This window comes from Malaclemys terrapin (assembly GCF_027887155.1).
Source record: "Malaclemys terrapin pileata isolate rMalTer1 chromosome 20 unlocalized genomic scaffold, rMalTer1.hap1 SUPER_20_unloc_1, whole genome shotgun sequence".
Classification (NCBI taxonomy): domain Eukaryota; kingdom Metazoa; phylum Chordata; order Testudines; family Emydidae; genus Malaclemys; species Malaclemys terrapin.
The window spans coordinates 88,165-113,622 of record NW_026530188.1 but is presented as its reverse complement, the minus strand read 5'-3'; the positions used below and the strand labels follow the sequence as shown (position 1 = coordinate 113,622).

General features: G+C 65.7%; 2 protein-coding genes across 3 annotated transcripts in view; both read left to right on the top strand.

Moving 5' to 3' along the window:
- The window catches only part of PLXNA3 (plexin A3), a 29,221-nt gene extending 17,572 nt beyond the window's left edge, over positions 1 to 11,649 (top strand). Inside the window, 16 exon segments of the mRNA XM_054014914.1 lie at positions 351 to 444; positions 1,661 to 1,900; positions 2,219 to 2,362; positions 2,773 to 3,007; positions 3,905 to 4,044; positions 4,563 to 4,819; positions 5,184 to 5,250; positions 5,693 to 5,839; positions 6,288 to 6,447; positions 7,207 to 7,310; positions 7,754 to 7,850; positions 8,346 to 8,533; positions 8,690 to 8,859; positions 9,343 to 9,555; positions 9,882 to 10,032; positions 10,691 to 11,649. Of these exon segments, the coding sequence (XP_053870889.1) occupies positions 351 to 444; positions 1,661 to 1,900; positions 2,219 to 2,362; positions 2,773 to 3,007; positions 3,905 to 4,044; positions 4,563 to 4,819; positions 5,184 to 5,250; positions 5,693 to 5,839; positions 6,288 to 6,447; positions 7,207 to 7,310; positions 7,754 to 7,850; positions 8,346 to 8,533; positions 8,690 to 8,859; positions 9,343 to 9,555; positions 9,882 to 10,032; positions 10,691 to 10,786 (2,503 nt within the window). The 3' untranslated portion in view covers positions 10,787 to 11,649.
- Positions 11,650 to 16,431: 4,782 nt separating this feature from the next.
- FAM3A (FAM3 metabolism regulating signaling molecule A) lies at positions 16,432 to 23,412 on the top strand. 2 transcript variants are annotated; one of them, XM_054014923.1, is made up of 11 exons: positions 16,432 to 16,464; positions 18,995 to 19,070; positions 19,272 to 19,382; positions 20,151 to 20,174; positions 20,311 to 20,394; positions 20,958 to 21,081; positions 21,294 to 21,352; positions 21,551 to 21,601; positions 21,922 to 22,006; positions 22,402 to 22,528; positions 22,805 to 23,412. In XM_054014923.1, the coding sequence occupies exons 2-11, from the start codon at positions 19,058 to 19,060 to the stop codon at positions 22,901 to 22,903; spliced, it is 777 nt and encodes a 258-aa protein (XP_053870898.1). In that variant the 5' UTR covers positions 16,432 to 16,464; positions 18,995 to 19,057; the 3' UTR covers positions 22,904 to 23,412. The 2 variants fall into 2 exon arrangements, with proteins under 2 accessions (XP_053870898.1, XP_053870899.1); XM_054014924.1 differs by lacking the exon at positions 20,311 to 20,394.
- The last annotated feature ends 2,046 nt before the right edge of the window (positions 23,413 to 25,458 follow it).

Genomic DNA, 25,458 nt, shown 5'->3' with positions numbered 1-25,458 from the left:
CTGATCCCACCAGCTAGATTAAGAACTGCATAGGGGAAACTGAGGCACCCACACAGTATTCAGAGAAACCATTAAGAACAGTCCCACTTCGTCTCAGCCCCGCAGCCTCCGGCCCCAGCCTGGCTGGGACCCGGCGTTTGGCCTGGGATGAGCATCCCAGTGCTGGCACTGAGCCGGGCTGGGCGGGGTCCCCGGCATCCGAGCAGGGCGCAGGGTAGCCGTGGGGGGGGGCAGGGCAGAGAGTAGCTGTGGCACGGGGGAAGGACATGGCCCGATGGCCAAAGGGCCTCACCCCCCACCAAGCTGCGTCCCCCTGGGGGGGCTGACGTTTCCCCCCCCCCCCCCTCCAGCGGCAGCACCAGCCTGACAGTGACTGGGACCCGCCTGCTGAGCATCCAGGAGCCGCGTGTCCGAGCCCTGTATGGGGGCGTCGAAACCGTCAACGTGAGTCATGCCCCCATGGCCGGGGGGAGCGAGGGCGGGGGGCCCGGATGACGGGAAGGGGACGCGGCGGGGGGCCCGTCCGCTGGGGACGGGGGATCTGAGTGGGGTGGGGGGAAGGGGAGGTGGCGGGGGGTCCGTCAGTTGGGGACAGGGGATCTGAGTGGGGTGGGGGAAGGGGAGGTGGCGGGGGGTCCGTCAGTTGGGGACGGGGGATCTGAGTGGGGTGGGGGGAAGGGGACGCGGCGGGGGGCCCGTCCGCTGGGGACGGGGGATCTGAGTGGGGTGGGGGGAAGGGGACGCGGCGGGGGGCCCGTCCGCTGGGGACGGGGGATCTGAGTGGGGTGGGGGGAAGGGGACGCGGCGGGGGGCCCGTCCGCTGGGGACGGGGGATCTGAGTGGGGTGGGGGGAAGGGGACGCGGCGGGGGGCCCGTCCGCTGGGGACGGGGGATCTGAGTGGGGTGGGGGGAAGGGGACGCGGCGGGGGGCCCGTCCGCTAGGGACGGGGGATCTGAGTGGGGTGGGGGGAAGGGGACGCGGCGGGGGGCCCGTCCGCTGGGGACGGGGGATCTGAGTGGGGTGGGGGGAAGGGGACGCGGCGGGGGGCCCATCTGCTGGGGACGGGGGATCTGAGTGGGGTGGGGGAAGGGGAGGTGGCGGGGGGTCCGTCAGTTGGGGACGGGGGATCTGAGTGGGGTGGGGGGAAGGGGACGCGGCGGGGGGCCCGTCCGCTGGGGACGGGGGATCTGAGTGGGGTGGGGGAAGGGGAGGTGGCGGGGGGTCCGTCAGTTGGGGACGGGGGATCTGAGTGGGGTGGGGGGAAGGGGACGCAGCGGGGGGCCCGTCCGCTGGGGACGGGGGATCTGAGTGGGGTGGGGGAAGGGGAGGTGGCGGGGGGTCCGTCAGTTGGGGACAGGGGATCTGAGTTGGGTGGGGGGAAGGGGACGTGGCGGGGGGGCCCGTCAGTTGGGGACAGGGGATCTGGGCGGGGTGGGGGGAAGTGGGGACAGTTTCGGGGGGGACGGGACAGTTTCCTGCAACCCACCCCCCTTCCCCACCCGAACTGACAGACCCAAAACTTCTCCCTGCTGCCCCCCCCATTCCTGGCCGCCCCTGCTGGGCTGCTGAACCACCCAACACGCTGACCCCCCTGGAGTCCTGTCAACCCCCCCCCCCCCCGTTCCCAGCCATCTCCACTGACCCTCTGCCTCCCCCCAGAGCTGCCGGGTGCTGAATGACTCCCTCATGCTGTGCCAGGCGCCCGGCATTGTGCCGGGGGGGCGGGAGCTGCCTGCGGGGGGGGCCTCCCCTGACGAATTCGGCTTCCTGCTGGACCACGTCCAGGCAGCTCGAACCCTCAACCGCTCGGCCTTCACCTACTACCCTGACCCCCAGGTCGAGCCCTTCGGCCCTGCGGGGGTGCTGGAGGTGAAACCCGGCTCCCACATTGTCCTCAAGGTATGTGGGGAAGGGGGCCTTAGCAGGGCTGCGGGTCAGGAGTGAGGGGCACCGGCAGGGCTGGTGGGGTGGGGAACCCAGGGCTGGTCTAGCAGGGGGCTGTGGGTCGGGAGTGAGGGGCACCGGCAGGGCTGGGGGGGGCAGGGCTGGGCTAGCAGGGGGCTGCGGGTCGGGAGTGAGGGACATCGGCAGGGCTGGGGGGGGCAGGGCTGGTCTAGCAGGGGGCTGCGGATCAGGAGTGAGGGGCACCACTGGTGCTCTGTCTGGCCCGGACGCTGGGTCCAATCTCCCTCCCCCTTTCACTGTCCCACCCCCCAGGGCAGGAACCTGATCCCGGCGGCCGCCGGGGGGGCCCGTCTGAACTACACCGTGCTGATTGGGGGGGAGCCCTGCGCCCTGACGGTGTCAGAGACCCAGCTGCTCTGTGACTCACCCAGCCAGACAGGGGAGCAGCCAGTCACGGTGCGTTGCTGGGGGGAGGGGACATGGCCAGGGGCTCCCCCAGGGGGTGGGGTTGGGGGCACGTGTTCTGTGGCGGGGGCAGCCCCTTGCTCTGTGGTGTGGGGGCGGGACACGGGGTGGATCAGAGATCATGGGGGCTGGGGGGGTGAGCAGTCCCTCTTGGGGAGCTCTGGGGGGAGGTTACATATGTGGGGTGCGTTCGGGGGGGACAGATTGAGTGGGGGGGGGCTGGGATGGGGTTGTCTCTTCAGATCCAGGGGGGAATTTGTACCCCCCACTGCAGATCTGGGAGGGGGGCAAAATGTGGGGGGAGGTGCCCCCGATTCTCCCGTCCCACATTCTGGGGGGTTTGTTCCTGGGAAGTTGGGGGGCGCCCCCCATCTAACCTCCGCTCCCTCCCCTCGTTCCAGATCCTGGTGGGGGGCCTGTCCTTCTCTCCCGGCTCCCTGCACATCTACCCCGAGGCGGCCCTGCCCCTGGGGGCGCTGGTGGGGCTGGGCGTGGGGGGGTCCCTGCTGCTCCTGGCCATTATCGGGGTGCTGGTTGCCTACAAGCGCAAGACCCGCGACGCCGACCGGACCCTCAAGCGGCTGCAACTGCAGATGGACAATCTGGAATCACGGGTCGCGCTGGAGTGCAAGGAGGGTGAGGCGGGGGGGCAGGAGCGCAGAGAGGGGGTTGGACTGGGGGGTTGAAGTGCAGGGAGAGTGGGGAGGGCTGGGGGGTTGGACTGGGGGGCTGGAGTGCAGGGAGGGTGAGGTTGGGGGTGAGGAGGGGGGGCAGGAGCGCAGAGAGGGGGTTGGACTGGGAGGTTGAAGCGCAGGGAGAGTGGCGGGCCTGGAGAGGTTAGACTAGGGGGCTGGAGTGCAAGGAGAGTGCGGGGGTTGGACTGGGGGTCTGGAGTGCAGGGTGGGTGAGGCTGGGGGGCAGGGAAGGGGGCAGGAGCGCAGAGAGGGGGTTGGACAGGGGTGTTGAAGCGCAGGGAGAGTGGGGGGGTGGGGGTTGGACTGGGGAGCTGGAGTGCAGGGAGAGTGGGGGGGCTGGGGGGTTGGACTGGGGGGGTTGAAGCGCAGGGAGGGTGAGGCTGCGGGGTGGGGAGGGGGGGCAGGAGCGCAGAGAGGGGGTTGGACTGGGGTGTTGAAGCGCAGAGAGAGTGTGGGGGCTGGGAGTTGGACTGGGAGGTTGAAGCGCAGGGAGAGTGGCGGGGCTGGGGGGTTGGACTGGGGGGCTGGAGTGCAGGGAAGGAGGGGGACGCAGGCTGGGGTGGGGGAGGGATGGAGGCAGAGGGGTCCCTGGGTATGGATTGGGAGGAAGGGGGGACTGGGAGAGGGGCTGGGGCTCTGGGCAGAGGGGGCTAAGATGAGGGGGCTGGGCTGGGGGGCAGGAGCACAGGGAGGGTGGGGCTGGGGGGTCCTGCTGTGGTGCTAGGCATGTGCTGAGTTGGGGGGCAGGAGACGTTGGGATGGAGGGCGAGCGGTTGCCCCTGCACGGGAGAAGGGCAGGGTCGGGTGTCCCCCCCCTGATCCTCCCGCCCTCCCCCAGCCTTTGCAGAGCTGCAGACCGACATCAACGAGCTGACGAACAACTTGGACGGGGTGAAGATCCCGTTCCTGGACTATCGGACGTACGCCCTGCGGGTGCTGTTCCCCGGCGAGGAGCCCCCCATGCTGCGCCATGGCCACGTGAGCGGGGGCCGGGCCAGGGTGGGCTGCAGAGCAGAGCGGGGGCTGGGCTGGGGGGAAGAACAGGGGGACTGGGGAGCACAGTGGGGGGCAGAGCGGGGGGCTGGGATGGGGGACTGGGGAGCACAGTGGGGGGCAGAGCGGGAGGCTGGGCTGGGGCGACTGGGGGGCAGAGTGGGCGCTGGGGGGCAGAGCGGGCTCTAGGCTGGGCTGGAGGGACTGGGGGGCAGAGCGGGGGCTGGGCGGGGGGGACTGTATCTCACCCCGTGCCCCCCCCAGGCAGCCCCCGGGGCAGAGCGGGCTCTAGGCTGGGCTGGAGGGACTGGGGGGCAGAGCGGGGGCTGGGCTGGAGGGACTGGGGGGCAGAGCGGGGGCTGGGCGGGGGGGACTGTATCTCACCCCGTGCCCCCCCCAGGCGGCCCCCGGGGCAGAGCGGGCTCTAGGCTGGGCTGGAGGGACTGGGGGGCAGAGCGGGGGCTGGGCGGGGGGGACTGTATCTCACCCCGTGCCCCCCCCAGGCGCCCCCCGGGGCAGAGCGGGGCCTGCGTCTCTTCGGGCAGCTCCTGCACTGCCGGCCCTTCCTGCTGACCTTCATCCACACGCTGGAGGGGCAGCGCGGGTTCTCCATGCGGGACCGGGGGGCCGTGGCCTCCCTCACGCTGGTGGCCCTGCAGGGCCGGCTGGACTACGCCACCGGCGTCCTCAAGCAATTGCTGGCCGACCTCATCGAGAAGAATCTGCAGAACCGGGCCCATCCCAAGCTGCTGCTGCGCAGGTGGGGCCTGGGGAGCCCCCTAACCCCCTGGGACCCCTCCCCCCGTTCCCCTGGGACCTCCCTGACACCCCCGGGACTGCCCGGGAGCCCCTGTTTCCCTGGGACCCTCCAAGCCCGGACACCTGGGTTCTCAGCAGTAAGGCCCCCCCCAGGAGTGCGCCCGGGAGCCGCTGTTCCTGCTGTTCTGTGCTCCCAGATCTCCTCTGTTCCCCTGAACCCCCGGAACCCCCATTCCTCGGGCCCCCATCCTGCCACAGGGAACCTGCCGAGCCATGTGCTCTCCAGGTGAGACCCCGCCCAGGAACCGCCCCCCGTGACCCACAGTAACCCGGACTCCTGGGTCCCCGGTCTCTCCCTCCCCCAGGACGGAGTCGGTGGCTGAGAAGATGCTGACAAACTGGTTCACCTTCCTGCTGCATCGGTTCCTGAAGGTGAGAGAGGGGTGGGGCCTGGGAGCCCACCCCCACCCCCCCCCCGGACACCTGGGTTCTCTCCCGGCTCTGGGAGGGGAGCGGGCTCTGGTGGTCAGAGCAGGGGGCTGCGAGCCAGGACTCCTGGGTTCTCTCCCGGCTCTGGGAGGGGAGCGGGCTCTGGTGGTCAGAGCAGGGGGCTGCGAGCCAGGACTCCTGGGTTCTCTCCCCAGCTCTGGGAGGGGAGGGGGGCTGGTGGTTAGAGCAGGGGGCTGGGAGCCAGGACTCCTGGGTTCTCTCCCCAGCTCTGGGAGGGGAGGGGGGCTGGTGGTTAGAGCAGGGGGCTGGGAGCCAGGACTCCTGGGTTCTCTCCCCAGCTCTGGGAGGGGAGGGGGGCTGGTGGTTAGAGCAGGGGGGACTGGAAGCCCGGACGCCTGGGTTCTCAGCAGTAATGCCCCCCCAGGAGTGCGCCGGGGAGCCACTGTTCCTGCTGTTCTGTGCCATCAAGCAGCAGATGGAGAAGGGGCCGATGGATGCGGTGACGGGGGAGGCGCGGTACTCGCTGAGCGAGGACAAGCTCATCCGCCAGCAGATCGACTACAAGACCCTGGTCAGCTGGGGGCAGGGGGCAGGAGGGGTGTCAGGCTGGGGGACCCCATTTGCCCAGGCGCTGGGCCATGCCCCAGCTGTTATCGGAACCCTGGAGAGTGACCTCTCTGGCCCCCACGCATCTCCTAGTGGGGCTGGGGGCCCTCCTCCAACCCTGTGTCCCCCTGTCTGCATCTTCAGCAGCCCCCCAAAATCCCATTTGCCCCCTGGCACCCAACACTGGGGGGGAATCGCTTTGGGGGGCTCCAGGCATGTCATTCCCCCACCCATGGGTCACTCCCCCAGGGAGGGATCAAAGTCCAGGGGTGGAGAAACCGAGTCACACCTCTGCTAGAAACTCCAGGGGGTGGGGACTGGAAAAGGGGGGAGGGGAGGGCAGGGAGTGACTCCTACCCTGGGAGAGGGGGACTCAGACTGAAGGGACCCCCCTGACCTGCCATCCCCCCCAGACGCTGTACTGTGCCAGCCCTGACCCCCCTGGTGGCCCCGAGGTGCCCGTGAAGGTGCTGAACTGCGACACCGTCACCCAGGCCAAGGAGAAGCTGCTGGATGCTGTGTACAGGGGGGTCCCCCATTCCCAGCGCCCCCGGGCTGATGACACGGAGCTGGGTACGGGGGAGATGGGGGGCATGGGGGGGTCCCCGTTCCCAGCACCCCCGGGCCGACAACACGGAGCTGGGTACGGGGGAGATGGGGGCACAGGGGGGTCCCCCGTTCCCAGCGCCCCCGGGCCAACGACACAGAGCTGGGTACGGGGGAGATGGGGGGCACATGCGGGGTCCCTGTTCCCAGCGCCCCCGGGCTGACGACACGGAGCTGGGTACGGGGGAGATGGGGGCACGGGCGGGGTCCCTGTTCCCAGCGCCCCCGGGCTGACGACACGGAGCTGGGTACGGGGGAGATGGGGGCACAGGGGGGTCCCCCGTTCCCAGCGCCCCCGGGCTGACGACACAGAGCTGGGTACGGGGGAGATGGGGGGCACATGCGGGGTCCCTGTTCCCAGCGCCCCCGGGCTGACGACACGGAGCTGGGTACGGGGGAGATGGGGGCACAGGGGGGTCCCCCGTTCCCAGCACCCCCGGGCTGACGACACGGAGCTGGGTACGGGGGAGATGGGGGGCACATGCGGGGTCCCTGTTCCCAGCGCCCCCGGGCCGACGACACAGAGCTGAGCATGCGGGGGGGGCACTGGGGAAGGGATAATGGGGTTTGGGGCCCAGAGGGCCGTGGGGTATATAGGAGGCACAAGGGGGGGAGGCTCGGGGCACAAGGCTGCCTCGGGAGGGTGGGGGGCAGGTGTTGCTGCCCAAGGGGCGTTTGATGGGGGTGGGGCTGTATTTGGGGGTCTGACACACACCCCGTTCCCAGAGTGGCGCCAGGGCCGGTCGAGCCGAACCCTCCTGCAGGACGAGGATGCCACGAGCCGCATTGAGGGCGACTGGAAACAGCTCAACACACTGGGGCACTACCAGGTGGGGCAGGGAACCCCCAGAGCTGCCCCCCACTGCCCCCCAGCCCACCCTGTAGCTCCCTGCTCCCCATCCACACCTCAACTGGAAGCAGTTCAATATGCTGGGGCTCTACCAGGTGGGGCAGGGACCCCCCAGAGCCCCCCACTGCCGCCAAGCCCCTGCTCTCCCCATTGCCTTCCCAGAGCCCCCCGCTCCTCCCATAACCTCCTGCTCCCCCCCCCCATCCACACCCCAAATGGAAATGTGTCAATGCGGTAGGGCCCTACCACCTGGGACAGGCCCCCACATAGGGCCCCCTCACTGCCCCCCCCATGGCCCTACACCTCCATCCCTACCCCACACCCTGCCTGGAATTGCAGCAGCGCCCTGGGGCAGGCACCCCCCATCGTCCTCAGACAGCCCCCATGGCCCTGCCCCCCCCTCACCTGCTGCCTCTCCCCCAGGTGACCGATGGCTCCAAGGTGGCCCTGGCGCCCCGGCAGGTCTCGGGGTGCAACCTGCCGAACTCCTGCACCTTCAGCCGCTCCCTGAGCCGCTACGGTAAGGCCCCCTGGACCCCTCAAGGGACCCCCCTGCCTGCCCCGCAGAGACCAACCCCTCCACACATGACAGGGGGCGTGTGCTGCCCTTAGGGTGACCAGACATCAAGTGTGAAAAATCGGGAGGGTAGTGGGGGGTAATAGGAGCCTAGATAAGAAAAAGACCCAAACATCAGGACTGTCCCTATAAAATTGGGACATCTGGTCACCCTAGCTGCCCTAGAGCAACATGGTCTTGTGGGAGGGTGGGGCTGGGACTTTGGAAGCTGGGGGGAGTGGCTGCCCCCCACATCCCAGACACCTTGTTAAGCCCCTACCCCCCCGGGCCCTACCTGCCCCAATCAGAAGACCCGCCCTGATCCCCCCCCCCCGCCCCTTATTGCATCCAGACTGGTTGGGGAGGTAGTCAAAATGGCCTCCCGGCTGGATGGGCAGGGAGGGGGCGGAGGGGGCTCTGGGCTCCGATGCTTCCCCATGACCCGTCCCCCCGCCCCAGAGAGCCTCCTGCGGCCATCCAGCAGCCCCGACAGCCTGCGCTCCCGCGCCCCCATGCTGAGCCCCGAGCGCGACGGGGGCACCCGGCTCTGGCACCTCGTCCGCAGCCACGACCCGCTGGGCGACCCCAAGGAGGGTGGCAGCAAGATGGTGTCGGAGATCTACCTCACCCGGCTCCTGGCCACCAAGGTACGGGGTGCAGGGACCTGGGGTCATGTCCTGGGGTGAGGGGAATTGGGGTGTGGGGGCAGGGTCCAGGGGCTGTGCTGGGGGGCCATGCGGGGGGCAGGGCGGGGCCATGTGTGGCAGGGGGGCCCGGGCCAGTCTGACCCCCGGCGCCCCCAGGGCACGCTGCAGAAGTTCGTGGATGACCTGTTCGAGACGCTGTTCAGCACGGCACACCGAGCCAGCGCCCTGCCGCTGCCCATCAAGTACATGTTCGACTTCCTGGACGAGCAGGCGGATCGGCGCCAGATCAGCGACCCCGACGTGCGGCACACCTGGAAGAGCAACTGGTGAGACCCCTGGAGGGGCTCGGGGGCTCTGACCCCCCCCGCCTGCCCCTGCGGTTCTGGGTGAACGTGATCAGGGTGTTGGGGGGGGTGGGGAGGGCCATGGGGGGGCTCGGGGTGCCAGGGGGGTGGGGCTCTGGCACTCTCTGACCCCCATCTCCCCCGCCTGCCCCTGCGGTTCTGGGTGAATGCGATCAGGGTGTTGGGGGTCCGGGAGGGTCTCTGGCACTCTCTGACCCCCTGTCCCCCCTGCCTGACCCTGCAATTCTGGGTGAATGTGATCAGGGTATTGGGGGGCTGTGGGGGTGTTGGGGAGGGTGATGGGGGAGCTGGGGGTCCCGGGGGGTCTCTGGCACTCTCTAACCCCCTGCCCCCCCAGCCTTCCCCTGCAGTTCTGGGTGAAAGCGATCAGGGTGTTGGGGGGCTGTGGGGGTGTTGGGGGTCCCGGGGGGGTCTCTGACACTCTCTGACCTCCTGACCCCCCAGCCTGCCCCTGCGGTTCTGGGTGAACGTGATCAAGAACCCGCAGTTCGTGTTCGACGTGCACAAGAGCAGCATCACGGACGCGTGTCTCTCCGTGGTGGCCCAGACGTTCATGGACTCATGTTCCACGTCGCCCCAGCGCCTGGGCAAGGACTCGCCCTCCACCAAACTGCTCTATGCCAAGGACCTGCCCGGCTACCGTGGCTGGGTGGAGCGGTGAGTGGGGGGAGCCAGGCAGGGGGCAGAGTGGGAGGACAGCGAGAGCTGGGGGCACACTGTAGGGCAGAGTGGGGGGCAGGGGAGGAGCTGTGATGAGCAGGAGGGTTGGGGGGGAGTGGCCGACACAGGGGGCTCCCTCATGGGGGGAGAGGTGGGGGAGGGGCATCAGGATACAGGGGTTGGGGGGTAGAAGGGGTAACAGGGCCGTGGGGGGACAGTGAGGGGAGGGGCACCAGGATGCGGGGGGAGGGAGTAACGGGGCAGTGGGAGGAAAGAGCAATGGGGGGAGGTGACCCTGCCCCCCCTCACCCTCTGCCCCCCAGGTACTACCGGGACATCGCCAGGATGGCGCCCATCAGCGACCAAGACATGGACGCCTACCTCGGGGAGCAGTCGCGGCTCCACGCCGGGGAGTTCAACACCCTGGGGGCGCTGGGCGAGCTCTACCAGTACGTGGGGCGCTACCGCCAGGAGGTGAGACCCCTGACCCCCCCCATTGCTGCCCCCACCCCCCTGCTCCGCACCCCCTGAACCCCAACCCCCCCTTGCCAACCCCGCCTGGCGCTGGGTGAGCCCCCGCCCCACTGCCCCCCAGTTCCCACTGCCCCCCTGCCCCCCAGTCCCACCAACCCCGCCCGGTGCTGGGCGAGCTCTGTCAGCATGTGGGGCGCTACTGCCAGGAGGTGAGACCCGCCAACCCCGCCCAGCGCTGAAGGAGCCCCCGCCCCACTGTCCCACCAATCCCGCCTGGCGCTGGGCAAGTCCCCACCCCACTGCCCCCCAGTTCCCCCTGCTCCTCCCGCCCCCCAGTCCCACCAATCCCGCCCGGCGCTGGGCAAGTCCCCACCCCACTGCCCCCCAGTTCCCCCTGCTCCCCCCGCCCCCCAGTCCCACCAACCCTGGCCAGCGCTGGGCGAGTCCCCACCCCACTGCCCCCAGTTCCCCCTGCTCCCCCTGTCCCACTGCCCCCCCGCCCCCCAGTCCCACCAACCCAGCCAGGCGCTGGGCAAGTCCCCACCCCACTGCCCCCAGTTCTCCCTGCTCCCCCCGCCCGGCGCTGGGCGAGCTCTGCCAGCACACGGGATGGGAGGTGAGACCCCCCCGGTGCCCCGACCCTGCCCCTCGCCCGCAGGTGCTGACGGCGCTGGAGCGGGATGGGAGCTGCCGGAAGCAGCGGCTGCGCCAGCGACTGGAGCAGGTCATCGCCTTGGTCTCCACCAACAGCTGAGGGGGGCTGGCCCCATGGCCAGCCAGTGCGACCTTCGACCTCCGGGGTGACGTGACCTTCGACCTCCTCCGAGACAATGTGACCTTCGACCCCTGGCTCAGGGGCAGGCTGACTTTTTGGGGGATCTCCCCAATGCCACCGGGACCGGGCCTCGTAGCAATAACCCAGAGGGGCCGCTGGTGGCGATGGGGGGTGTGACGGGGGGACAGGGCTGGGGGGCGGATCTGGCTGGGCTGGAGCAATGACCCCCCTTTCCACCCCAATACCGGACCCCCGCCCCCAAAACTGTACAGCCCCCCAGTACTGTATGACCCCCCCAATGCACCCCCAGGCCAGCAGCTGAAAGGAGTCCCCCACCTCCCCCCTGTACAGCACCCCCCAAATAGCTGTTGGAATTTGCCTCTTGTGTTGGTGACAGTGACAATGGGAATTGGAGATTTAACCTATGTCCCAGGGACCCCTCTCCCCAGCCCCACCCCCCAGTTCTCCCAGCCCAGAGACCCCCTCTGTAGCCCTTCCCCCAGCACCCCCTTGTCCCAGGGACTGCCCTCCCCAGCCCCTCCCCAGCGCCCCCTTTCCCGGTGACGTGGTGCCTTAATTACTGAATAATTTATTGCGTCTCAGGGGGGTTCGGTGTACATTTAATCCCGGGTGTAAGAAATTTCAGTGTAACCCCCCCCCCCCGCGATATCTGTGTAAATAGTCGTACTGCGTGTGGGCTCGGGGAGGGGGGGCCTAGCTCCCCCCCCTGAGATTTGGGGGAAGCAGGACAGACCCCTTCCCCCGCTCCCACGCAGCTGTTTTCTCTGTTCATTTTATAATTAACTTTTCTTTTGCTAATTAAAGTGCTGGAAAAAAACTAACCGCCCCCAACTGGGCCATTGTGTTGGGGGGGGGGATCATATACCATGGTGGGGGCCACACAGAGCCCCCCCGACAGAGCTCGGGGTGTCCCCATCATGCCAGGCCCCGCACGGACCCCCCCCCCAACAGAGCAGGGCTGGGGCGGCGGGAGTTCTAACACCAAACGCCGGGATAAGAAGCTGCTGTTTGAATCTGACTGAACCATGATGCTCGACAATCCAGAGGAACTTCCCACCACTGGACAACAGGAAAAGCTGATGGCAGAAGGGGCTTAGGGCCCAGGAGGCGAAGTCAGGAAGGTCGGGAAGAGGGGCAGTTTCTCTCCAAGGGGGAGCTTCTTGCTGGTGCTGGAGCTGGGATGGCTCAGGGGGGCGATTTCACTCTGCCTCACGTGGGGCGGGATGGATTCGGGGCTCGGGCCCGGTCCCGCTCTGGCATCTGCCTCAGAAGCGGGCGGGGGCGGGGTGGAGGGAGGTGAAAGATGTCGTGGTGTCAGCTGGATGAGTAAGTGATGGGTCCTTCAGCACCGGGTGGGGAGGGGGAATTAAAGGAAGATTTAAAGGAAGTCAGGCACCCATTCCCCTCAGCCCGACCTGCAGCCTCTGCTAGCCCAGCCCTGGACCCCCCCGACCCTCACTCCTGACCCGCAGCCCCTCCCAGCCCGGCCCTGGGCTCCCCAGCTCTGCCGGCGCCCCTCGCTCCCGACCCACAGCCCCTGCCCCCCAGCCCCGCCGGCGCCCCTCACTCCCGACCCGCAGCCCCTCCCAGCCCGGCCCTGGGCTCCCTAGCTCTGCCGGCGCCCCTCACTCCCGACCCACAGCCCCTGCTAGCCCAGCCCTGGACCCCCCCGACCCTCACTCCCGACCCGCAGCCCCTGACCCGCAGCCCCTGCCCCCCAGCCCCGCCGGTGCCCCTCACTCCCGACCCACAGCCCCTGCCCCACAGCCCCGCCGGCGCCCCTCACTCCCAACCCGCAGCCCCTCCCAGCCTGGCCCTGGGCTCCCCAGCTCTGCCGGCGCCCCTCGCTCCCGACCCGCAGCCCCTCCCAGCCCGGCCCTGGGCTCCCTAGCTCTGCCGGCGCCCCTCACTCCCGACCCACAGCCCCTGCTAGCCCAGCCCTGGACCCCCCCGACCCTCACTCCCGACCCGCAGCCCCTGACCCGCAGCCCCTGCCCCCCAGCCCCGCCGGTGCCCCTCACTCCCGACCCACAGCCCCTGCCCCACAGCCCCGCCGGTGCCCCTCACTCCCAACCCGCAGCCCCTCCCAGCCTGGCCCTGGGCTCCCCAGCTCTGCCGGCGCCCCTCGCTCCCGACCCACAGCCCCTGCCCCCCAGCCCCGCCGGCGCCCCTCACTCCCGACCCGCAGCCCCTGCTAGCCCAGCCCTGGACCCCCCCGACCCTCACTCCTGACCCGCAGCCCCTACCAGCCCAGCCCTGGGCTCCCCGGCCCTGGACCCCCCCGACCTCACTCCCGACCCACAGCCCCTGCTAGCCAGGCCCTGGGCTCCCCCTGGAGCTTGCACCATCTGTGCCTGTTGATTTTTAATTATTCATCTGCTCTCCGGCCAGGCAGCTGATGGGAGGTTAATGGACAGAGGTGGGGGAGGGGGAGCGCCCCTGGGACCCCCCCACACCTGTCAGCTGCAGCTGGAGCTGGCTAACCAGGCCTCTGCTAAGCAGGGAAAGCCCAGTTTACAGTTTGGATGGGAGACCGGGCAGCACAGCGCCCCCTGCTGCCCGGCCCTGCCTGTCAGGAGAGAGTGTCCCCTGCCCAGCACACCCACCCCGCTCCCTGCCCCACGGCGCCCCCCATAGCCCCCAGGCTAGTTTGGGGCCAGGCAGGACTGGAACAGGTAGCTGGGTGGTGCCAAACACCCTCCTCCCAGGATAACAGAAATTGGGGCTGGGGGAGGGTCCTTGGCTCACTGCCAGGATCCTATAAGGAGCAGAGGGACCGAGCCAATTATGGGGGGGCATGTGTGGGGGGAGAGCTGGGCAGGGGTGATGGGTTCAAGCCTGGCTGTCTCAGGGGGGCTGGGAATGGGGCACCAGGGCCTTTCTCCCTTAGGGCGCCAGCTTGGCTCTGGCCCCTGGCTGCGCTCCTGGTTCCCAGCTCAGCCTGGCATGGTGCCAGCCCTGTTCATTAGCCCCCTCACCTGGGCAGACCCCAGACCCATTAATAACAGCTCCAGCATCATTAATGTCGCCCTGCCTGAGCCATGCCAAGGCCCAGCTAATAACACAACCTTGGGGCCTGGGGAGGACCCAGGACTCCTGGGTTCTCACCGTGGCTCTGGGGGGAAGTGGAGGTTTACTGGGTTGCAGTTGGGGGGGGGGTCTGGGTTCATACCTCAGCCCCAAGTGCCTCAGTTTCCCCGGTGAGGGGGGGTGCAGCCCCTCCCCTCCACCCACTCTCATTAAGGCAGGCCCAGCATTGTGATGTCACAAGCTGCAGCAGAAATGCTGAATACAGTTGTGGGTCCTTCTCTAGCAATCTTGTTGGGTCCCTGCCTCTCCCAGGGCCGGCAGAGAGAGAGAGAGGGGTGTGGGTGTGTGTGTGTGTGTGTGTCCGTCCCCCAGGGCCGCCCGGGATGTGCATGTGTGTTTCTTGGGGCTGGTCAAGGCCTGATTTGGTGCCTGGAAATATGAACGTGGTGTTGGGGGGGACGAGGGCGGGGGTGGTTGGGGAGAGGGGTGCAGGGCTGGGGGGGGCTGTTGGATTGGTGGCTCAGGGGGGCTCAGGGGTGCAGCATGTCCATCCCCACCCCCACGATGTACCGCTCGCCTGCAATGCAAACCTCAGACATGTTCCAGACCCATCCCTGTCTCGTCTCCCCCCCCCCCCCCCACCGCCCCATAAATCTCCCCTGACGCGGATGGGGGAGGGGAGATGGTTGTGGCAAGCGCAGACCCCGTCTCGTAAAGATTAATTATGATCCACGGGGCTTTTAGCACATTAATTGCTTGATGCACAGTGACACGCGGCTGGCTGAGCCGACGGGGTGGGGTGGGGTGGAAGCTGGGATCCAGGACTCCTGGGTTCTCTCCCTGGCTCTGGGAGGGGAGTGGGGCTGGTGGTTAGAGCTGGGGAGGGCTGGGAGCCAGGACTCCTGGGTTCTCCCCCCAGCTCTGGGAGGGGAGTGGGGCTGGTGGTTAGAGCTGGGGAGGGCTGGGAGCCAGGACTCCTGGGTTCTCCCCCCAGCTCTGGGAGGGGAGTGGGGTCTCGTGGGTTAGAGTGGAGAGGGGCTGTTTACACCAGAACCGGGCAGGGCCACACCTGGGTTCACATACCAGGGGCTGGCAAACCAGCAGGATTTCAAGCGCCCCAGGGCCTCGCCCCACCCCAGCTTCTGGGGCTGGGCCCAGCATCTCCGGGCTGATACGGCAGGACAGCGCCCTCTGCTGGGCACAAAGCTGTTCAGCTTAGAGCTCGCAGCAGCCCCCAGCCCCATGTCTATAGAAGAAATACTTGTATGCCCCCAGAGCTGGGAGAGAACCCAGGAGTCCTGGTATGGAGATGGAGGGAGAAGGCTGCAATTTATTTTTCCTTGGAGGGGACAGGTTAAAATGCCACCTGGAAAGGTGGTGGCGGTTGGTGTTTGTGGCCCATGGAGGAGGTGGGTAACTCGTTCACTGAGGCCTAGGGCTTGGCAGGGTCCCATGTGGGTCAGGGCACATCTGTGGCCCTTAGGGGAATGGGAAGTGGTAAACAAGAGCCCACCAATGTGTGTGTGTGTGTGAGAGTGAGTGAGAGAGAGAGAGACCGCATACTCCAGCACTCGTCTGTGGCCACCTCGGGCAGGATCTGATTATATGGGAACCACTCACCCAGCTCTGGAACTCGGCCCCTCTGGGGTGGGGCAGGGGCTGGTTATACAGTGACCCCTTGCCCAGCGCTGACACACACACCTTATGGCAGGGCAAAGGGGCTGGTTATACGGAGACCCTTTGACCAGTGCTGAGATGCAGCCACTTCTGGGGTGAGGTGTGGGAACAGCTTGCCCCCCCCCATCTCCAAGATTCATTAATTGCGGGAGCTGGGACACTGGGCTAGATGGCCCATGGGGCTATTCCTGGGGATAGGACCCCAGTGTCCTGGGCCCCTCCAGGGAGAGATCCCCACACACTTTTCTCCACCCCCCCCCCCCCGGAAGAGTCCCCACTCGCCCTACAGGACCCCCACATTATCACCACTTTGCCTAGCCCGGAATAATTAAGGGCTAATTAACAAACCCCCCAATTCCAGCCTCTCTTTGTGCACCCCGCTGGAAACTGCCACCTGGGGGGGCTCTGCCACAGACCCCCCCCTCGCAATGCGGGTGGAGCTGGGTTGTGGAGACGGACCAGGGGTGGATCCAAGCGGGGAGGGGGCGGAGGATCGGGGGCGGGTACCGAGGGGCGGAGCCGGAGGGTGGATATAGGCGGGGGGGCGGAGCCAGGGGCGGACCCTAGCGGGGCGGGGGGCGGAGCCGGAGGGTGGCTATAGGCGGGGGCGGGCCCTAGCGGGGCTGGGGGCGGAGCCGGAGGGTGGCTATAGGCGGGGGCGGAGCCGGGGGCGGGCCCTAGCGGGGCGGGGGGCGGAGCCGGAGGGTGGCTATAGGCGGGGGCGGAGCCGGGGGCGGGCCCTAGCGGGGCGGGGGGCGGAGCCGGAGGGTGGCGATAGGCGGGGGCGGAGCCGGGGGCGGGCCCTAGCGGGGCTGGGGGCGGAGAATCGGGAGGCGGGTTCTGGGGCTCGCTCGGCTCTTCCCTGCTCCGGGCCGCGGCCCGCCGGAGCCGGAGCCGGAGCTGGAGCCGCCGCAGGCAGGATCCGCCCGGTGAGCAGTGCCGGGGGGCAGGCGGATTAGGGGGTATCGGGGGCTGGTGGGGTGTGTGATAGTATCGGTGGGGTTGGGAGATGTGGGGGGCACACGGGGCGTATCGGGGCTACGGGGGGACTCTATGGGGTTGGGGTACCCTGGGGGAGATGGGGGGCTGTGGGGGAAGCGGGGTGTGAGGGTATTGGGGGGCTGTGGGGGTTGGGGTACCCTGGGGGAGATGGGGGGGCTGTGGGGGAAGCGGGGTGTGAGGGTATTGGGGGGCTGTGGGGGTTGGGGTACCCTGGGGGAGATGGGGGGCTGTGGGGGAAGCGGGGTGTGAGGGTATTGGGGGGCTGTGGGGGTTGGGGTACCCTGGGGGAGATGGGGGGCTGTGGGGGAAGCGGGGTTTGAGGGTATTGGTGGGCTGTGGGGCTGTGGTACCCTGGGGGAGATGGGGGTCTGTGGGGGAAGCGGGGTGTGAGGGTATTGGGGGGCTGTGGGGGTTGGAGTGCCCTGGGGGAGATGGGGAGCTGTTGGGGGAAGTGGGGTGTGAGGTTATTGGGGGGCTGTGGGGGTTGGGGTACCCTGGGGGAGATAGGGGGCTGTTGGGGGAAGTGGGGTGTGAGGGTGTTGGGTACCCTGGGGGAGATGGGGGGCTGTGGGGGAAGCGGTGTGTGTGAGGGTATTGGGGGCTGTGGGGGTTGGGGTACCCTGGGGGAGATGGGGGGCTGTGGGGGAAGCGGTGTGTGTGAGGGTATTGGGGGGGCTGTGGGGGTTGGGGTACCCTGGGGGAGATAGGGGCTGTTGGGGGAAGTGGGGTGTGAGGGTATTGGGGGGCTGTGGGGGTTGGGGTACCCTGGGGGAGATAGGGGGCTGTTGGGGGAAGTGGGGTGTGAGGGTGTTGGGTACCCTGGGGGAGATGGGGGGGCTGTGGGGGAAGCGGTGTGTGTGAGGGTATTGGGGGCTGTGGGGGTTGGGGTACCCTGGGGGAGATGGGGGGCTGTGGGGGAAGCGGGGTGTGAGGGTATTGGGGGGGCTGTGGGGGTTGGGGTACCCTGGGGGAGATGGGGGGCTGTTGGGGGAGGCGTGGTGTGAGGGTGTGATGGGTTGGATCACAGAAACCCCCTTCGGAGCTGCCACCCGATGTGCCAAGACTATCTCTGCCCAGGGTTTTTGGCACCCTAGGCGGGGGTCCTTCTGCGCTCCCGGTCGTCGTCATCAATTCTGTGGCGGGGGGGGTCCTTCCGCGCTCCCGGTCTTCGGGGCATTTCGGTGGCAGGTCCCGGAGCGAGTGAAGGACCTGCCGCAGAATTGCCGCCGAAGACCCAGAGCGCGGACGGACCCCCCCCCTGCCAAATTGCTGCCAAGGGCGGCAAAATGCAGCCCCCCCCAAATCCTGGCGCCCTTGGCGACTGCCTAGGTCGTCTAAATGGAAGCGCCGGCCCTGCCTCTGCCCCCGCTTTCCCTGCCAGCTCGGGGCCCCAGCCCCCTGTCCTGCTGAGCCAGACACGCCCGTCTGCTCCAACACAGATCCGGGCTCTGAATCACTCGCCCCAAAGCTGCAGGTTTACTTGAAAGCAGCTAACAGAAGTGTTCCTGTCTTTAACCCTCAGATGCCCAACTCCCAATGGGGTCTAAACCCAAATAAATCCGTTTTACCCTGTATAAAGCTGTTTGCTCCCCTGGGTATTAACATATACTCTGAGTTAATTTAATAAGTAAAAAGTGTTTTTATTAAATACAGAAAGTAGGTTCCAAGTAGTAACAGACAGAAGAAAGTAAATTACCAAGCAAAATAAAATAAAATGCGCAGATCTGTCTAACCAAACTGAATACAGACAATCTCACCCTCAGAGATGCTTCAGTAATTTTTTTCCTCAGACTGGACCCCTTCCCCGGTACAGCTCTTGTTCCAGCTCAAGTGGTAGCTAGGGGATTCTTCATGATGGCTCCCCTCTCTCCCTCTTTGCATAAGTCGGGAATCCTTTATCCCTCTCTGGGTTCCCATCCCCTCCTTCTCAATGGAAAGACACCAGGTTAAAGATGGATTCCAGTTCAGGTGACATGATCACATGTCACTGCAAGACTTCATTGTCCACTTGCCAGCACACACGTATACAGGAAGACTCACAGGTAAAACAGCCATCTGCAGTCAGTTGTCCTGGCTGATGGGAGTCATCAAAATTCCAAACCACCATTAATGGCTCACGCCTTGCCAAATGACAATAGGCCCTCGGAGTTATATTTCATATTTCTAGGTTCAGATACAAGAGTGGTACAGTTATACAAATCGGATAATCACACTCAGTAGATTATAAGCTTTGTAATGATACCTTACAAGAGACCTTTTGCATGAAGAATATTCCAGTTATATTATATTCACTCATTAGCATATTTTATAAAACCATATAGACTGCAACTGTCACAGAGGGTATTGGGGGGCTGTGGGGATTGGAGTACCCTGGAGGGGATGGGGGCTGTGGGGGGAGGTGGGTCACAGGATTTGGGCCGGTTCTAGACTCTGACTGACCCGTCACTGCCCTTCCAGCTCCGGTTCCTCTGGGCTCAGATTCCTCCCCCCCCCTCCGCCGGGGGCCCCTTGGACGGTGCCATGAGACTGGCAGGTGAGAGGCTGGGTTGGCTGTGGGGGGCTGGGTGTGGGCAGTTGGGGGCGACTGGGTTGGATGGGGGGGTCGTACCAGTTGGGGGGGCTGGGTGTGGGTTGGATGGGGGGGGCTGGGTTTGCAGCAAGGGGGGAGTGCTGCTCTGGGGGGGCTGCCTGTGCCTCATGTCCCGGCTCTGACCCCCTCCTTCCCTCCCCCCAGGTCCCCTGCGCGTGGTCGTGATCATCCTCACCGCCGGGCTGACCTGGATCCTCGTCAGCCTCCTGCTGGGCACCCAGAGCGGCTTCTCTCGCCTCCAGCAGCTCCTCAGCAGTAAGAGCTTCCCCCACTCTGCCATGGTAGCCGGGCATCCTGTGGCAGGCAGTTCCACAGGGCAACGTCATCCACGGCTCTAGCGGCAGGGGCAGGGGTGCCCCCTGGAGGGATCTGCCCTTGGGATGGGGGGCCAGGGGCTGCAGCGCCCCCCTCTCCCAGCAAGGACACCCACTTGCCTGTGGGGCAGGGAGTTCCACAGGTGATGACACCACCCAGTGCAGTGGCATAGCCAGGTGGAGCGAACGGGGGGGCGGACATAAAAAAGGCTCTTTTTATGTCCGCCCCCCCGTTCGCTCCACCTTGTACTCACCGGGCGGCACTCTGGGTCTTTGGCAGCACTTCGGCGGCGGGTCCTGCACTCGCTCCGGGTCTTCGGCAGCACTGAAGGACCCGCCGCCGAAATGCCGCCGGAGACCCGGAGCGCCGCCAGGTGAGTACAAGAGCCACAGTGGGTGGCACCTTTTTTTATGTCCGCCCCCCCCCCCACACTTCAAAATTAAAAAGGTGCCACTTGTGCTCAGTGGGGGAGTAGCCGCTCCCCCTGCTCCCCCCCCAGCTATGCTACTGACCCCGTGCTACGGTACAAGGCCCTGAATCCTGGCAGGGTTGGGTGGGGAGATCTTCCCCTGGGGAGGACTCCTGCCCCCCAAGCAGTGGGTGGAGGGGGGAAGGACACTGGGACCAAGTTCTGGACCCCCAGCGGGGTGGTGGAGGTTGGGCACACTGCACTGTGGGTCACCGCGGATGCTCTTTCTCTCCCCACAGGCCCTGAGAACCCCCCCACGGCAGGTGAGTGACTGGTGGAGGAGCTGCTATGCGGGGGGCAGGGGGTCCTGGCTGGCAGCCCAGTCTGGGGAGAGGCGGGGGGCTGGGCTCCAGGGTGCTCCCCGCTCCCCTCACCAGCCCCCTCTCTTCTTGCCCCCAGTGTCAGGCTGGGGAAGCTCGGCTGTGCCCCTTCAGGCCAGCGCTGCCCCCTCAGGCAGGGCGGGAGCCAGAAGCAGACACAACAGTGAGTCTCTGGCCTGGGGAGTTGGGGGCAGCGGCAGCGGGGTCTGGGTCCCAGGCCGGGAGCAGGGACCCCATGGCGGGGGGCAGTGGGGGTCTGGATCCCAGGCTGAGAGCAGGGACCTCATGGCAGGGGACAGCGGGGGGCTGGGTCCCAGGCCGGGAACAGGACCCCATGGGGGGCTGTGGGGGGGGGGGCTGGGTCCCAGACTGGGAGCAGGGACCCCATGGGGGGCTGTGGTAGCAGGGGGCTGGGTCCCAGGTACAGGGGCAGGGACCCCAGTGCATCACCCCAGGTGTCCCTACTGGCAGGGGTGGAGGGTGTCCCAGTCCCATAGGGTGAGGGAGGAGCACCCCCCCATTTAACAGGTGACTCCCTTGGTCCCGTGTCCCTCAGCTCACGTTCCCCCACCAGTGTCCCCCTCCCAGGAGCACTTCCCCCCCATGGTGGGGACATTGCACCCTTGACAGGTGTGGGAGCTGTCTAGCCCAGGGGACCACGGGGGGTGGTGTGTGACATGAGGGTGTCTTGGCGACCTCCCCACATCTCCCCACCCCCCTCCCCAGAGCCGCGGCCCAGGAGGTATAAGTGTGGCCTCCCGCAGCCCTGCCCTGAGCAGCATCTCGCCTTCCGCCTGGTCAGTGGTGCCGCCAACGTCATCGGGCCCAAGATCTGCCTGGAGGATAAAATGTGAGTCGCGGGGTTCGGGGCTCAGCATGGGGAGGTGAGAGAAGGCAGCATGCTAATCAGGGGCAGAACTGTGGGGAGAACCCAAGAGTCCGGGCTCCCAGCCCCCCCCAACCCACTGGACAGCACGTCCCTCCCAGAGCCAGGGAGAGAACCCAGGCGTCCAGGCTCTTGTGGGTGGTGGGTGGGCTGTTCTCACCTCACTTTCATTCCAGGCTAATGAGCAGCGTGAAGAACAATGTGGGGCGGGGCCTGAACATCGCCCTGGTGAATGGTGAGTGGGGGGAGGGGGAACATTGTTGTGGCCTGGGTGGGGTGGGGGGGGGGGCTGGGCAGGGGAGAGGGTATGGTGGGGGCTGGGGAAGAGGGGGGGCCGAAGAGGGGGTGGGGGCCAGGAAAGGGGAGCTGGCCTGGGGAAGGAGGGGGGCTGCGGCAGGGCAGGCTCTGACTCTCTCTCTCTCTCTGGTTCCAGGGGTCAATGGGGAGCTCATTGACGCCAGGTTCTTCGACATGTGGGCTGGAGGTGAGAGGGGGCAGCACCTGAGGATGTCGGGGGGGGGGGGAATCTGTGGGGGCTGCAGGTGGGAGACCCTGGCACAGGGGGTGGGGAGTCTGTGTGAGAGGCAGGAATGTGGTGGGGGAGGAGGGCTGGGGGTCATTGGGTGGCCCCTAAGGATGTTGTGGGAGAGGCTTGGAGGGCGGGGGGTATCCATGGGGGCTCCAGGTGGGAGACCCTGGTATGGGAGGTCTGTGTGACACGCAGGAACCTGGGGGGAGGCTCAGGGGTACCCTGTGGGTCAGGGGGGCCCAGGCCTGCACTCACCCCTGCATCTTTCACCCCAGATGTCAACGAGCTGCTGAAGTTCATTCGGACGCTGCACGAGGGAACCCTGGTGTTCGTGGCCTCCTACGACGACCCGGCCACCAAGTGGGTGTGGGACGTGGGCCCAGTGGGGCCTTTCCCCTCTGGTGGGGGGAGGGGGTGCTAGCTCCCATTCAGCCCCAGGGCGGGGACTGGCTGGCTTAGGGGGGTGGGAATGGGGCCTAGGGCCTCACCCCTCTGGGGGTGCTGGCTCCCATCCAGCCTCAGGGCCAGTGGTGGGAGCCTTGGCTGGCTTGGGGGGCAGGATATGGGACCTCTCCCCTCTAGGGGGCACCAGCTCCCATCCGGCCCCAGGGCAAGGACTAGCTGGCTCAGGGGGGTGGGGAATGGGATCTTTCCCCTTTGGCGGGTGCCAGCTCCTATCCAGACCCAAGGTGGGGGCCCTGGCTGGCTCGGTGCAGGGCCTTGATCCTCCTGCTTAGTCAGGGCTCTGCCCCCAGGATGAACGAAGAGACGCGGAGGATTTTCAGCGAGCTCGGCAGCAGTGTGGCCAAGGAGCTTGGCTTCCGTGACAGCTGGGTCTTCGTGGGGGCCAAGGGGGTGCAGGACAAAAGCCCCTTTGAGCAGGTGAGCCCCCCACCCTCCCATTTCCCCCTTGCCGGGGGCCCAGCCCCACTCCTCTCCCCGTCCCCAGCTGATTGCGTTCCCAAGGGCAGATCTGGGGCCAGGCAGCGGGTGTCCTGTCATGCCTGCAGAGATTCCCATGAGTGGAGGCCTCGGGGAGCGGGGGAATGGGTCACAGCTTTGGATGGGGGAAGAGGCTGGGGGACCCTGGGATTGAGGGGGGGTGGAGAAGCTGGGGGGCCCCTTCTCTGCCTTAATGTGGGCTGTCCCCTCCCCCAGCACACCAAGAACAGCAAGAGCACCAACAAGTATGAAGGCTGGCCGGAGGCGCTGGAGATGGAGGGCTGCATCCCGCAAAGAAAGGCTGATGGCCAGTGACTCCCTACCCCGACACTGTGCTGTCAGCCCCATGCTGGGGAGGGGGGCTTGCTCCTTGAGTTTGCGGGTGGGTCTGGCAGGGGGTCCCCTTTCTCCAGCCCCAAGGATGGGCCAGGCTGTTTCTGGCAGGGTGCCTGCCCCACTGATTTTCTCGCTGGTGGCTGGGAAGTCAAGGCCCCATCCCCTCTAAGTGCCTTATTTCCCCAGGCAGGTGTTAAGCCCAGTGCATTCCTTCCCTTACTGATGGTCTCTGAGTGTGGAAGGGCTTGTTCCCTGCTCTCTACCCTGGAATTATCCCCACTCCATGGAGAGCGATGCCCCCAGTTCCAGCCTGGTGGGGGTGGGGATCTGCTTGGGCCAGTCCCCTCCCTGGTGTGGTGATTCAGTGGTGTCCCCCTCTGCTGAGAGGGGAAACTGCGTGGGGGGGGCCTAACTTGAGGGCAGAGGGGTCTGTGACCTCCCACAGCTTGGGCCCTCCATGGGGTCTGAATAAATGCAGCGCAGAGAGATCCGAGGCTGGTGTCCATCCTTGGGGGCTGGTCCGATGGGGGTGGAGGGTGTCGTGGCCTTTCCTCTGCTAGACTGAAGAGCCTCTCACCTAATGTTTGTGCCCCACGAGGTCCTGAGAGAAGGAGATCAAGTCAACCCTTAACCTCTGTGTGAAGCTAAATAAACTGGGGTCTGGGCAACCCACGGGCAGAGGAAATTCAATGGTGATAAATGTGTAATGCACATGGGGAAACATAATCCCAACTTCTGTTAGTCTTAAAGTGCCACAGGACCCTCTGTTGCTTTTTACAGATTCAGACTAACACAGCTACCCCTATGATACATAATCCCAACTGTCCCTATAAAGTGATGGGGGCTAAATTAGCTGTTACTACTCAAGAAAGAGATCTTGGAGTCATTGAGTGGATGTGTTCAGAGAATTATCCACAATGTGGGGAATCATTAGGAAAGGGAGAGATAATAAGACAGAAAATATATTGCTGCTGTATAAATCCACCGTATGCCCACAACTTGAATACTCTGTGCAGATGTGGGCACCCCATCTCAAAAAAGATCTATTAGAAAAGATTCAGAAAAGGGCAACAACAATTATTAGGGGCATGGAACGGCTGCCGTATGAGGAGAGATGAATAAGACTGGGACTTTTCAGCTTGGAAAAGAGGCAACTAAGGGGGGATATGATAGAGGTCTATAAAATTGATTGGTGTGGAGAAAGTAAATAAGGAAGTGTTATTTACTCCTTCTCATGACACAAGAACTAGGGGTCACCAAATTAAATGAATAGGCAGCAGGTTTAAAACAAACCAAAGGAAGTATTTCTTCACACAACACACAGTCAGTCTGTGGAACAATTTGCCAGTGGATGTTGTGAAGGGCAAGACTATAACAGGGTTAAATGAAGAACTAGATAAATTAATGGAGGGACAGGTCCATCAGTGGTTGTTAGCCAGGATGGGCAGGGATAGTGTCCCTAGCCTCTGTTTGCCAGAAGCGAGGAATGGGTGATGGGATGGATCACTTGATTACCTGTTCTGTTCATTCCTTCTGGGGCACCTGGCATTGGCCACTGTTGGGAGATGGGATATGGAGCTAGATGGACCTTTGGGCTGACCCAGTATGGCCGTTCTTATGTTCTAATAGAGCGCTTGGTGTCTCTTGCTGGAAGGCAGGTTTTCTAGCACTTGATTGTTTTGGGGGCTCTTCCCAGAGCCCTCTATCTTTGATCACCATCCTCCCCTGCACCCCAGCTGGCCATCATGTTCTGCCAGTCATTCTCCCAGCCTGTCCCACTGCCGGTCTCGCCTCCCCTCTCCACAGCTCCCCCTTGCTCCAGCACATTCATGCTTGTCTTGACTTTGAGGCCCTTCATGGCTCCCCCACGGACATCAATCATCTCACTCAATAGGGAAGGGGCAAACCCTTGCCCCCTTACCAATCTGTCAAAGACCCTTCGTGCTGCCTCCGTTCCTGTGCCAGCCTGCAAAGCTAGTGCCTTCCACTCTTGCCTTAAAACTCTCCTGCCCCAGCCTTGCCAGCCATTGGGCTAGAGGTGTGCAGAGCCCCCAGTGTGGTGTGGCAAGTGCTATTGGCCTGTTCTGTGCTTGTTTTCCCCTATGGGTCTGTCTGCGCATGTGAGCCTGCACAGTTGGTCAGCGCTGGGGCTCTGGGACTGGCCTTTTCTGTGTCTGACTAGGGTCAAGGCCCACGGCTGCCTGATTCTCAGCCAGGACTCCTAGGCACAAGTCAGACAGATTCGTTAGCAGCAATCAGGAGAAAACATGGGGCTGGGGCAGGAGATGGTGCCGCCCAGTGAAGGGTGAGAACAAACCACCCGCTGGCTGCTCCTGGAGCCAGCTGCATAGGCCTGGCCGTGCCTGGCAGAAAGACAGAGCCGCAGGTGTGTGCAGGATGATGAAATGTTCCCCCGACCCTGCCACTCCCAGCCCCAGGGAGAGGAAAAGAACAAACAAGCAGCAAGGGCTGGCGTGGGCTGACGCCAGGCCCGGGGGCCCTGTGGGGAGGCTGGGTGGAAGAGGGCACCACCA

Bases quoted from the DNA above. Each gene is read 5' to 3' on its own strand.
- FAM3A (XM_054014923.1), top strand. The intron at 21,353-21,550 runs GTGAGTGGGGGG...CTCTGGTTCCAG, and splicing joins GAACATCGCCCTGGTGAATG to GGGTCAATGGGGAGCTCATT. The intron at 22,529-22,804 runs GTGAGCCCCCCA...CCCCTCCCCCAG, and splicing joins ACAAAAGCCCCTTTGAGCAG to CACACCAAGAACAGCAAGAG.